This window comes from Thalia democratica, chromosome 1, assembly GCF_965202585.1.
Source record: "Thalia democratica chromosome 1, ktThaDemo2.hap1.1, whole genome shotgun sequence".
In the NCBI taxonomy this organism is placed as follows: domain Eukaryota; kingdom Metazoa; phylum Chordata; class Thaliacea; order Salpida; family Salpidae; genus Thalia; species Thalia democratica.
This window is the reverse complement of record NC_139165.1, coordinates 57377607-57392263: the sequence shown is the minus strand read 5'-3', so window position 1 is coordinate 57392263 and position 14657 is coordinate 57377607. Positions and strand designations below refer to the sequence as shown.

The 14657-nt window shown below is 24.4% G+C and overlaps 1 protein-coding gene across 1 annotated transcript; it reads right to left on the bottom strand.

The window, feature by feature from the left end:
- Positions 1-465: 465 nt before the first annotated feature.
- On the bottom strand, positions 466-2463 carry LOC145830146 (enhancer of mRNA-decapping protein 3-like). The gene has a single exon (XM_082938041.1). The coding sequence runs from the start codon at positions 2438-2440 to the stop codon at positions 863-865; it is 1578 nt and encodes a 525-aa protein (XP_082794167.1). The 5' UTR covers positions 2441-2463; the 3' UTR covers positions 466-862.
- Positions 2464-14657: the final 12194 nt, after the last annotated feature.

Here is a 14657-nt window from a genome sequence, read left to right as displayed (position 1 = left end):
CTAAAGATTTGAAACAAAATAGATGTTATTTAAATAAACTATTGGTTGCTAAAAAAATTAATGTTTAATCTGTAGGATGTTTTAAAAATATATGAATAATTTTCAAATAATTTGTCAATAAAAAAGAGTAAGTGTAACAAAATTATGCACCTGAAATTGATATTTACATACCATACATAAACAACTCTTTAAAAAGACTTCTTAAATTTAGTATTTTATTGTTTTTTTATTTTCTACTAAATTAAAGAATATATACAAACTAAAAGTTTTTTTTAGTTTATTTTAAGACTATAAAATTCTATTCTTTAAGAGCTAGCTTTAATGCAAGTATGAATATTTACTTTTTTTCATAAAAACATTTGACAGCTAAATTATATAGAACTTCTTGATCTTCTTTAAAAGACAAACAAGTAAAACTATTTTCAACAGAAAACATTTAAGATCTAATTAAATAATACTGTTTTGTTTTTAAAAATTACGTGAAAAATTTACTTTTAAAATTTTGTAAGTATAACAAATTTTGAAATTTTTTAACTATTTTCAATATTTTTAGCAGAAACCAAAATTAATTACAATTCAACAATCAAGCCTTATTTTAAAAAAAAGTTAACTAAATAGAACATTTTATATCTGATCATAAATATTTTTTATAAAATTTCAGAATTTTTTTTTAAAGAAATATTTTAGAGTGTAACTGGAATTAACAGTAGATTAAAAAACAGTTTAATATATATTTAATCAAATTTTTTGAAGCTAATGAAACCATTTCTAAAATCCCTAAAAAATCTTCTTTGAACAAAACATTTTCACGATTCAAGTCACCATACTTACTTTTTAATTTTTTAATAAGTTATAACAACAATCAATGCAATGGCAAATATGATTTACCACAAAATGGTGACATATACACAACTCCACATTCCTTAAAATGAACCGGTAATAGTCCTGAATTTATTAAATAAGCTTGCCCATACTTTTTTTGTTTCATTTCAACAGATGGTAGAACAAAACAAATATTGTACTTATACAATATATCATTGCAAATGTCAATATGGCTCATAGAGGTACTAATTAACATGCACGGAGAACTTAAAACTTTACATACTTCAATAACTTCATCTACAAATTTGTCACGTTTTTGTTCAAATCTATCAATACCATTAACTATTAAATCCACTGATTTCACACCTTTTATTGCTTGTTTTGCAGAGTTAAAAATTTTTACACCAGTGCACTGCTTTATTAACTTCAGTTCATCTTTAAAGTAATAGTCGTCTTCAATGTTCTTTTTATCAGCAATTACAAGTAAAATAATACAGCGAGTATTATAGAGCTTTCTTGCAACTGCTATTGCATGTGAGCCTACTGTAAATCTTCCACAATTAATCAAAACTGTAGGGTATTGCCGCCTATTGTTAAGTCTAAACCTAGTACAACTACCTAAAATATTGACAACTAAATGACAACAATTAATACTGAAAGTTTCAGCCTGCCTTTCAAAAGAATACCCCATTTGTTCAATAGCACTTAACATAATCTCTGTTTTTTTTTCAACAGATATACATGGTATTTCACATCTATCATCAGTTAAGAAATACAGATCACTATTGTTAGACTGTAACTTAATCTCCTTTAAATCTATAGGCTCTTTATCACCTAAGACATTTTGATTGTGTTTATACTTTGGTTGTGAATACTCATGTATTTTTTTTTTCTTTTCATTAACTACTATGCCATTTTCAAAATCTAGCTGATACTGTTTTTTGTCAAACAGTTTATTAGAGGCTTCAAAGTCATATTCATTTTTGTAGTCTTCAAAAGATTCTCCATTAAAAAAAGTGTCAAAGTTTTTATTGTTCTTATTTTGATTGATACAATATGAACTTTTTGTATACATTGTTTCTCTTTTATGGGGGACATGATTAAACACTTGCACAGGTGGATGTTGAGTGCTTGTTACACCATTTTTAAGAAGAGGGTGTGCCAATTTATTTTGTAGATTACTTTTTGCAGTAGATGACTGACATAAAGGACTAGTAATAGATTGTTCAAATTTCTTTAATTGTTTAGTTTCCTTATTTTTATTTTTTTCCTTAAACATCTCATTTATTTTAGCGTTTAAATTATTAATTTGTTTGCTTTCTTCATTAGTAGAAAAAGGTGTACTTAAATCACTAGTTGGTGTTGAACTATTCTGTTTAGCTGTAAAACTTTTACTAGGTAATGATTCATTTTCAACATAACTTTCAACAATTTTCAGATCTAAGATGTCAGTATTACGGAAAGTTATCTCAAACATTTCAAAGTCATCTACAATATAAGGCTTTGGTGTTGATACAGTAATTAAATCATTGGATGTATCTACAATTTTTATTAAACCAACAACATTTCCATGCTTAATGGAATTTATAACAACTTGTTTACCTTCATAACTTTCCATTTGTATAAGCTGTTTTAGAAATTAAACCTTTAAAATTTATTGATAATTTATATGTTAAATTAATTTAGTTTTAACTTTTAAACAAATGCTTATGAAATTTAACTTCCTAGTACTTTAGCTATATATAATAATTAAATAAACCTTTGAAACAAGATAAGCAAGAAACTAAAAAAATAAGTAAAATTATTTAAAATAATGTACTGTTTTATTGTTAGATTAAATATAAAATAATACTTTTAACTTTAAGGTTAAAAAATCCTATCTCAAAAAATATATTCATTAGTCAGGGCACTAGCTTCTTAGAAGTTTCTTCAAGTTTTCTCAATTTCTTCCAGGTTTTTAAAAGTAGATATTTTTTGGCGTATTTATAGTTTAAAGTAAATTTTAAGCTAAAAAACTGTCTAAAATCGTTTAAAAACATTGAAAAGATACTGTAAAGCTATTTTAATTATGTTTTTGAACTAAATAAAATTTGTTAATGATAATTTTTTTATCTCCATGATAGATTTTTTGTGTCAAATCAAATCATGTAAAAATTGTTTAAGTCCAGGTTTTTTAGTGGTTTTTGTTCAAAATTACATTTTTTTTTTTTAATTTCTCAAATTCTTGTTTTTTAGCCTAATTGTCAAATTTCAGGTTTTTCCAGGATTTAGGGTTAAGTTGCCACCCTTTTTGTACTTTTTTGAATCTGTTTAAATATTTTTTTTGGAAACTTTGAGGATTTTCAAATGGTGAAGTAGAGAAAATTGACAATAAAAATTATAAGGTCCACAAATTTGTATTAGAAACTTTTGAAAAAACTTAATCATACCTCAAGCGTTAATTTGCTTCATTAAGATATTTGACAAGGTTTGATCATACCAATTCAATCATCAGACCACAAGCTTTTGGTAAACTGAGACGGGTTTTGTCCTTGATTGTACATCCGGTGATTGTACCAGATGTCTTGCATGTTGGACAATATATTGAACATTGCACTGCAAAAAACAATGCTGACTTCACTGACCAATGCCAGCAAATGGTTGATTCATGCTTGCATGTATAAACTGTTTGTAGATAGAAGACTGCAAGTTTTTTGGTTGTGACTGACTGATGAGTTCTTTTAAGGTGATTTTTACTCATTATTCTAATAACATAGTATATCAAACTTTGTAAATTTAAGCTTGTCTCACTGCATATAAAAGTCCGGGCTTTGGTTCTGTAGACTTTTGCCAATGTTTTTGTTAAGATATTTGATTTCCTATTTTAACATATTATCTACCACAAAACAATTTCTAAATACAAACAAATTTAAACGTCACTTTTTAAAGAATATAAAGCTTTTAATTAAATTTTGAGGTATGGTCAGTTTTAAAAAAACTTTCTAATACAAACTTAAGGACCATATAATTTCATTGTCAATTTTCTCTATTTCAGTACTTTAAATTTCATTTAAAACATGCTTTTTATTACACTTTTAGAGGTTAAGCCCCAAAATTTTTAAGAAAAAACATTTAAACAGTCTAAAAACATTTATTAAAATTCTAAAAACAAATTCAAATAAAAGTTTTTGGTCAAAAACCTTTTTTTTTTTTTTAATAAAAAAGTTTTCTATTACAAAAATTTCATTTTTGTTATATTTAAAAAACTAGTTAAGTAAAAACTAGTTAAGTTCACTATAAACTGTGAAAATTTAAAGGAAATTGATTAAAAATAAAAGATAAGAAATATTTTGAATATATTATTTGTCTGTATTTCCAGTAAACTATATGTACTTTTCACGAGCAAAAAGTTAATTTTATAGGCAAATTTATCAATTTTTCAAAAAACATAAAACTGTAATGTCAACTATTTTCTTATCTTAAAAACTATCTCAAAATTTTTTATTTTATTTTAGAGAACGCACCTTTGTCATTAATTAAAAAAAATATATTTGGTTTGGGGTTGGAATTATTTAATGGGGTCACTCAAAAAATAAAGGTTTCTTACTGTTTTTTTTTCATTATTATTGTTTTAGAACCAAAAATGATTTTTATTTTTAATGTTTTTTTTTTATTTTCCCTTATTTTGCATGTTATTTAAACTGTTAAATGTTTATTTTATAAATTATGTTAATATCTTTTATGACTTGGCCCCAAATCAAAATGATGTATATTTCACTAATTTGCCTTGGCCATTTCCTAGATAAAAAATTGGTAAAAGGAAAAAAAAAAAAAGAAGAATGTGAATTACAAGAAATTTAATTAAATTATTTTAGTTTAATCGAATTTGTTGTAATTCACATTCTTATTATTTTTTTTTTCCTTTTATCAATTTTTTATCTAGGAAATGGCCAAGGCAAATGATAGTGCAACATACATCATTTTGATTTGGGGCCAAATCGTAAAAGATATTAACATTATTTATAAAATAAACATTTAAGAGTTTAAATAACATGCAAAATAAGGGAAAATAAAAAAAAAGTTAAAAAAAAAATATTTATTTTTAGTTCTAAAACAATAACAATGAAAAAAAACAAAAAGAAATCTTTATTTTTGGAGGGACCCCATGAAATAATTCCAACCCCAAACTAAATATTTTTTTGTTAATTAAAGACAAAGGTGCGTTCTCTAATATTAAAAAGATTTTTTAGATAGCTTTAAAGATAAGGAAAATAATTGATATTAAAGTTTCAAATTTTTTAAAAAATTAAAAAATTTGCCTATAAAATTAACTTTATGCTAGTGTATTTTTCTTCTGTTGATTTGATGCTTTTACATAAAAAAATATTTTAGTTTACTGGTTTTGCATTCGGTACTTTTTAAAGGAAACCATAAATAATAAAGGTAAACTTTTAAGAGGTATATTTAAAACAATAAATTGTAATTTAAAAAAAAACTTTCTTTATTGTTCTGATTAAACCTTAAAGAAAAAATTGTGAATAAAAAAAAAAAAGTTTTAATTGTAAGTTTTATTCTAGATTGAGTATTGTAGCTATAAGCATGGTTAAAAAAATATTTCATGTTTTGGCCATATCTTAAAAAAGTTTAAATTATAAATAATGTTTGCTTTTTTATTTTGTTTTAGATATTATATATATATAGAGTTGCACAAAAATAAACTTTTCTTGGAACAACTGGTTCTGCGTTCAACACACGTCCTCAGCAGAGTATTTATTCGATTAAAGGCAAACCTCTAAAGTCTAAAAAAAATTATTAAAATTAAATATTACATAATAATAAAATAATTAATTAGTGCATTTTCAACAACATTAATAAATGAGTTTTTATTTAAACTGTTTTCGGTTATGTAAACAACTAGTTTGCAATTAATTTCTTTTTTTTAATTATTCTGATTTTTTATGTTTTAAATTTCTATTTTTTCTGCGTTGCATAAATTACATCCATTTTTTAAACTGTATTTGTTTTTCGTTTTTGTTAAAATTTCCCAGTAAATTTTAAATTTAATTCTGTTATTTTTGAGCTACAAATATAATGTTATAAAGTTATCGCACTTCCATGTTTTTTATGTTTAAAGCTATAAATACATATATATAATTTATTTTGAATTTATTCTTTCAAGAATTTATTTTACAAACTAATTGTAAACTTGAGCTATCAGAACTTTAGTTTCCAGAATTTTAATTGTCTTATAACTCTAATAAATAAGGCAACTAACTTAAACAACTTATAAGAACTTCGATATTAAGGTTTTCATCCCGTATTTATTAGCAACATTATAATTAAATGCATGACGTTAATTGATAAATGAAATTTAAGCTTTTAATTATTCGATTTCTTTTATAAATTAAACTTAAATTATTTTTTAAGTTTTTAGAAAAAAAGAACATATTTTTTTAATTAGTTAATAAAAATCTTTATACTCTGGTGTAACAATTAGTTTACTACTTTACAAACCTTATTTTAAACTAATTGTATATGACCCTGATTGAAGTCTTTTAGTTTTTCCTCAGAAAGTTTTTTTTCAGCTGCTAAAACTAAAAACACAGAGTGGTTTGAGTTTTCTAGCTGTATTAAGAAAATTAAGACATACATGCGCTTAAATGGGGCGCACGAGTATGACTATTCGAGTTTGAAAAAATAAGATTCCGAAAATTCCAATTCTTTAAAATGTATTTAGGAAGCCTTTACATACATTTATACTTTTAAGACTTTGTTATGTAAACTAAGTTTCGGTCAAATACCTCGTTAGTGCTTAAATAAAAAATTTAAAAACATATGTACCACTCATGGAAAAAAGTATTTAAACTTTGACCGAAACTTAGTTTCCATAATAAAGTCTTAAAAGAATAAATGTATTATTTCACCTCTAGTGGTTAAGATTTCTTAATTTGTTTTCTAAAAATCAAAACATATAAGAAGCCATTACTTAAAAAATAATATATATGTACTATTGTAGGAAGGTTTTTAAACGTATTTATATACCATTTGCAACCTAGTATATAGAGCAGGGGTCGGCAGGCAGTTGGTGCTCACGGGCCAAATTTCAAGTTTCCAAAATCTTCGCGGGCCGCAGTTTTAGTTTTAGTTATATTTGAATAATCTTTTGATTTTACTTTTAGTCACATTAAAGAAAGTTTTACTTTTGTTCACTTTATTAATTTTAATTATATTTAGCTACACATAGAATGCCTTTTTTAATTAAAATAATTTTGGAGTAAAATTTACATTGACAAATATACTTAAGTCTTAATTAACTGTGTAGTTTTTTTTATTAATGCTCGAATACTCTAATATAGTACCTTATTAATAATTAATTAGCTTTTAACAGGGTTTCCAGTTTAAAAAAGTGAAAAAATTTGCAATAATCAAGCTCAGATACCTAACTAAAATTTCTTCAGTATAAAAAGTACACAACTTATAAGTAGCCCAAAAAAAAATTACAATTAGTTAACTACACTACAGTCATAAAAACTGTTCTGAAAATTCGAAGATTTATTTAAAGTGTTTGAAATAAAAGTTTACCTGAGTTTCTTTTAAATGTCTCAAACAAGTTTAACCTAGTTTGAATTTTAAAAGTTTTTAAACTAGACTGTATGTTTAGCAACCCTTTTAAAAATAGAGTCACAAAATGAAGAAATAACGAAATTTGTTAACAGTGAATTAAATATATAGCAAAAATAATATCATAAGTCAGCTTGGATGGACAATTACGTTTCTAAAACATTTTTAACAAAGTTTGAAAAATTATTTAGCCATTAATAAAGTAGAAAAACTTAACTTTTTATTGAACATTATAACAATTATTTATCTGCAATAAAGATGTTGTATATAAAGAGTAAATGTGAAATATAAGACGAACTATAAAAACTAAAAAACGTTAGTTAGGAGTTATTGCGAGAAACAAAAACAATGCTATAGTCAGTTTTAATGAAGCAAGTTATTATATTCAGTTTCTACAGACTGATCAAAAAAACTGTTAAAGCAAGTTATAAAGTATCAAAAATAATTACTAAAAAGAAGATACCGTTTAAAATTAATAACTTTTTTAAGAATTTATGTTGGCGGTAGTTTTTTTTTTTTTTGTTTATTTCTTCAATGACAACAAAAAGTCGTGTTTAGTAAATCTTTAAAGATTATAAAGCAACATAAATCAAATTAGAACTTTAATCAATCTGTTAAGATGAGAGAACTGGTACAACAAATATTGCTCATTTGAGAGTTTTTATTAGAGGTGTTTTTACTGACTTTGATATTTTAAAAAAGTTTCTAGGTTTAATTCTAATGCACAACAGTGGGTAAAGGCGTTTTAAAAGCAAAGATGCAATGCACTTACATGAAGTTTTTGAAAGTATAATTTTCTGCTTCTTTTTTTGGTATAAAATTAAATTACATTTAATAAAAAAACTGTTTTTAGTATAATAGCAATACTAAATAAATACTGATAAACTACTTTTTCCAAGCTTTTCCAGGATTCAAAATTTTTAGCAACACTAATTGTTCACACCTATATGTATACCATTATATAAATAATATTCAAAATTTTATCAGCTGCAAGACTTTAAATTTAATATATATTATAATTCAACCCAACACTGTAAACTGAACAAAACATACATCATAAATTAAATTTGCCACTCACAAAGCAAAAACCCTGCCTAATAACCAAAAACTAGCATAATATTTTCGTATACAAATATTTATTCAAACCAAAAACTGAAAAAATGACTAAATTGACTTGAGATTTGAAATCTACAGATAGACATAGTTTAAGTGTGTGGTAATTTTTAATTGTTTATTTGCTTGAATTTGAGCTATTTTGATTAACAATATACAAACCTTATAAATTTACCATCCCTAAATTTAGTTTGTATTAAGTAGATAGTTCAAAAAACAGTAACTGTGTATATTAGTGCTTAAGAATTAACTTAGTTTGTCAAAAAAACATTTTTAAAAAAATGAAAATGTATACCTATCAAAAATATTTTAATTTATATCATGTATTGTTTTAAATGTGTCTTTACAATTAGATACTAAATGTATAAATAATAAATTTAGAAAATCATGAATTAACTAAACTTAATCTAATTTAAGTATTAAAAAAATGTGGTTTAAAATGGGAACCGCTCATTTCCAATCCGCGATTATTTCCCATTCAATCAAATCCGAGAACTGCTTACCAATCAAGGGTTAGGGGTAACAGTGATGGTAAATCATAAATTAGTATTAAATAAAAATAAAACAAAATATTAAAAAATAAAGGAACAAATAATAAAAGTTAAAAACATTTTTTAGTGGTAATTGTGCGCGGGTGGGATTTGATCGGGTGGGAATAATCGCGGGTGGGAATTGTCAGTATGCCGATTAAAATATGAGCATCTCTGTACATTTGTGTGCATAGGGGTTAGTTTAAAGTGCTAAAAAACTTATAAAAATATCAAAATGTGTATAAATCAAAATAAGATAAAAACATTTTCTTATTAATATGTTATTTTAGTAGTTTTTTTGCACAACTAAATATAACTTTTAGTAATAAAACGTCTACAAAAGAAACTTAGTTTTAACAAACATGTAAAAAATACCTAAACTTGCTGTTGTAAAAAAAAAGATAAAACTGAGAAAAAACCTGGTGGAATGCTAATCTGTCTTTTTAACATTTTAAAGCTGATACTGTAAAGTTTTTTGATTGTTTTAAAATGTTAAACAGGGACTTAAAACGAATTTAATAAAATTAAACAAAAAACCAAAATAAGTTTAACTTGAATTTTTTTTTTTGCTCAGCGGGCCACATTTACATGCTCGCGGGCCACAAAATTTTCTTCCGCGGGCCGCATTCCATTCAACAAATAAACGTGCCCGCGGGCCGCATATTTACCCTTCGAGGGCCGCATTTGGCCCGCGGGCCGCAGTTTGCCGACCCCTGATATAGAGTAATGGCGTGTCTAGACATTTTTCAAAAGGAGTTCACAATTTTTTTGTTCTTAATTAGCCGCTTAAGTACGCATTTCATAGGTATGCACCGCAGTTAAGTACGCAATATTTAGCCGAAAAACTTTGTGTTTAAAATGCTTTTTTTCTGTTTGTAAAAAAAAAGTAGTAATAGAAAAATATTATATTTTTTATTCATTATACTGTATTAAATTTAGATAAATTAAAACTAAAAGAACCAGAAAAGTTATGAACTTACAAATTGTATATCAAAATTCAAATCCGTTATTTAAAACAAATATATTACATATAGTTTATTTAATTAACAAAAATAACGAACGTTGTATTATGACTAATATAGGTAATTAAAGACCAAAACTTGCATGTAGTCTTAGTATATTATAATCATTGGTTTAAACTTTGAAAAAAAAAAAAAACTTATTAAATATGTTGTAAAATACAAAGCTGAATAAAAAACCTTTAGAAATTGTCGAAAATAAAAGTGCAAGTCAGTTAAATAAAAAAATTGAGAACATAATTTTTACGAGCATTATCATTAACTTTCATATTTTATTTGGAACAGAATTAATAAAAAGCACTGCTGGAATAAAATTTTTTAAGGTAAATAAAAACTTTTGAATTTTAAACAATCTAAAAATACCAGTAAAATCTTTATAATAATAATAAAATCATTCAAAAAAGTTTCCCAGAAAAAAAAAATGCTAGTTTAAAACTTTTACCTATTAACACGTCATAATTAAAATTTTATTTGGAATCTATTTCAGCTGGGCAAAAACGAGCATTTTTTGTAACGGAAACTTATAATCTTTCAGTGTTTTAAGTTCAACATTCATTATTCAAAGTAAATCAAATAACCAAAGCAAAGTCAATAAACAACGTTTTTAATGATATTCTAAGAATCTTTTATTTTTTTTTCAGGGGGTTCACAGGAAACAGGAAACCAGTCAAAACACGCCCCTGATATAGAGGTTACTCATTTTTATTTCATATTTTATTTCACAACGTTTTCAAAACATTACTAGTTTCATTCTCAAGTAGTAAATGTTATATGAATTAAAAAAAAATTTGGTTAGTAAAACAGTTTAAAAAATAAGTTTTGATTATAACGTATGAACAACTTCAAATGAATACAAACTTAAGAATTTAGCAAGTAGAACTAAACTAAAGGTATGTAAATTAATAAATTGTTAATAGTTTTGCTTTTCCATTAAATTCTATTTGCGTATTTAACTTAAGTCGTTCTAAACTGAAGCAAAACTATTAACAATTTAGTTAACACATATTTATTTAAGCTTACCTTGCTAATTTCTTAAGTTTGTATTTATTCAAATTTATTTATACGTAATGATTTAAACTTATTTTTTAAACTGTTTTACTAACCAAATTTTTTCAATTTCATTTAACATTTACCACTTGAAAATGAAGCTAGTAGAGTTTTGAAAACGTTTTTGAAATAAATTTAAAAAAAAAAGATAATTTCCATTTACTAAGTTGTAAATGGTATAAAAATTAGTACATGTTTGAAAAAAATATGTGGTTAAAACCTTATCAATTAATTGCAAGCACTTTGTTTTTTTGCAAAACTTTAAAAAAATATTTAGGTATGGAATAAAAAAAGTTAAAATGTAGTGATTATGAATAATAGTTTAATTGTTTTTTAATACTTTATTTATTATTTTAGCATCATATTCTTATTATTTAAATCTACAACCGCTATTTGTACATTTCAAAAATATTATTAATATAACTGTTATATACACATTTAATACAATTCTAATATTTCTCTTAGATATATGGTCTCTAAACACTCTTTAATAATTTGAATTGTCGGAATTTGAATTGTCACGAAACCACCTAAAAGCGTTGGATTATACAGTGGTGAAAAACAAAATAAAATGACTAAAACAGTAAGAAACACTATTAAAAGCTCCTCATGCCTCAAAACTCGTTAGCAGAAACTCTTTTTAATAATTGTACTTGGCAACAACAAATTGAAGTTTCAAAACTATAAATATCAAGAAATTGTTAGAATATTATTGTAATTAGCTAAATTAGAGGATAGTTTGAATCATAAAAAAAGGCCTAAGATCTATAAATTTTATCACACTGTTTTAAATTATAGTTAAAGTTATGTTACTTTATTTATTGTTAGTTTAAACTGATTTAGGTTAATATATTTTATTGGTTTTATTACATATTATTTTAATGATTAGTTTTATGCAGCTTTGTAGTCTATAAATTTGTATTTTATTATTTCCGTTTTAACTTTGTTTCATTAACAAAAATTTGATTAAACACATTGGACATACTACACATAAGTTGTTATAAATAGTATTAATGCTAAATGTGAATTATGTACTAATTTTGTTCTTATACTTTTTTCATAAATTATTTAAACTATTTTAAACCATTAAATTTACTAGAATTTATGTTATACTACTTACGTCTTACACCACATATACTATTAACTTCATGAGTATTTTTTCGATAAACTAAATACTTAAAAAAGCTAATAATTATATATGTCTTACAGTTTTTAATAATAGCTAAAATTTTTTTTTTGTCAACTTAAAGACTTTAAGTATAGAAGTTTTAGGCTTTGAAATTTAAATGATAAAACAATTACAATTTACCTTCTAAGCTATTTTTATTACCTGTATAAAATAAGTATAACAATTTTTAAAGTGTTCATTTTGATAGCACCACATGTGGTTAAAACAAGCAGCTAATCAATCAACTTGTTTTCAATAAAGAAACAAAGTTTTATGTGAGCTGTTGCTATAGTGAACTAGTTATAATCATACATAAATTTTCATTCAAATATTAAGATTGTTTAAAAATTCAAAAACTTTCTCAAACTGGTTTTGGTCTACACTGCACTGACTTAACTATTTGTGTATTGAGTTTTAACTTTTAGAATATTGTATAACTATTTTTGTATAAAGAATTAGAAAAACAAAATTCAATAGTATAATTAGCAAACCTGGTAAAAAACAGTAAAATAAATAAAAATTCTTTGTTTTTAACTGGTAATAGTTTTTAAAGTTTTATTTTTATTTTATTTTAATGTCAATTCTTTATAAATTTTTGACAAATGCCTGGGTATTAGTGTTTTAATTAAGGTTTAAAAGTTTTTTTTTACTGTGTACTTAATTATAAAGCACATTGTAAAAAAAACAGTAAGTGTTTAAAACTACCGTCATAAGACTTTGTGTATTAATAGACTTAATGGTAAGTCAGGCACAGGTTTTTCATGATGAATGTTATTTGCTGAGTTTGATTAGTAATTTATTATTTGTTTTATTCCAAAAAAAAACTTCGAAATATTAAAAAATTGACCAATTGGGACCATCTAAATGTATATATCAAAACAATTCTCTGATTTGTAGATTGTGGTAAAACAAGCAAAAAAATATTTTTGTTAGCGTTTTAAGAAATATTTTTGTATTGCCAAAACATATTTTTATTGATACCTCAATGGCAGATGTGTTATAAATAATCATCTTTATTTCTTAGATATCTCCCTTTTACTAGTAAATAACCCATTCATTCTTTCGCGGCCTTACTAATTGACGCCACCTAATAGCCAAAATTGCCCCTCTAGGGACTATTTTACCCATTTTTAGAAACCTTAGCTTAAATTAATGATGTGACAGTGTGCAAACATTTTATTTAGATTTTATATAAAAAGTTTTGTATAAACTACTATTTCTAAACATAAAAACTTTATATTTCTCATCTTTTAAACATCTACAACTACTACAAAAAATGGTTTAACTTGTTTCTTTTTAAACAAAGCTAAATATATTTTTATTAAAAGCTGCATAAACGGAAAAATTTTATATACCAAAACTGAATGCCAAATTCCTTTTCCGAGCGATCTGTGTGTCACTGTGATTGTTAAAGCGTCCAATGTTGGTCACTAAAAACTAATTAAAACACAAAAATTTTAAATAGAAATAAAACTCTAAAAGAAAGAATAAATTAAGTAAATATAATAGTAGCAGCAGCTGAAAATTTAATTGACTAAATAATATATATAGTTTATTGAACGAAAAAAAACGCTAAAAATATTTCGTCCTAGGACCAGGTGCACGAAAAAACGTTTTGGTTATCAACTCGCACACCACAGTTACCTTTTAATGTCTTGTCCTTTCAATAGAACTTCATTAAAAAAATTATTGAATATTAAGAAAACGTTAGTGAATACTTTGTTAAATTTCTTGTAAAATTTTAAAACGGGATCAAGCTAATAATAATTGGGAGAAGTATTTAGTATTATTTAGAAAAAAAAAGTTAATGGCAACCAATCTTACACTACTAAGACATAACTTTAACTGCAAAAAAACACTTTAAACCATTTTTGAAAGTTAGTTATCCGAAAGTGTTAGCTTAGAATCCACAAGGTATTTAGGCTTGACATCTACAGAGGTGAGTGCTAAGTCAGTTTCAACCTTGAAAAGAAGTACACACTTGCTGAATAAACAGACATTAGTTTGATAATCGCATAATAAAATACACGAAAATAATACTAATAAAAATAAAGTTATTATGGTTCAATTGTGAAATGTTAGTTGTATTTTACAATGCTGTACTTAAATTTAAAAAATAAATAGTAAAACAACATAAATAATTAAACAATAAAATACAGACTGATCTTAAAATATTTCATTTACTTATAAAAGTTTTTGTACACCTTATAAAAACTTTGCACATTTTAGTATATACAGGTATAGTGCCTAAAACTATTAGCAAAAGTTCAAATTATTATTTAAAAGTTAAAAATGCTTGTTTTAAATAAAACATCGTTAATTGAATAACATAAACTATACTTTTCTAGTCTATTTGAA

Bases quoted from the DNA above. Each gene is read 5' to 3' on its own strand.
- LOC145830146 (XM_082938041.1), bottom strand. From the start codon at position 2,440: ATGGAAAGTTATGAAGGTAAACAAGTTGTTATAAATTCCATTAAGCAT.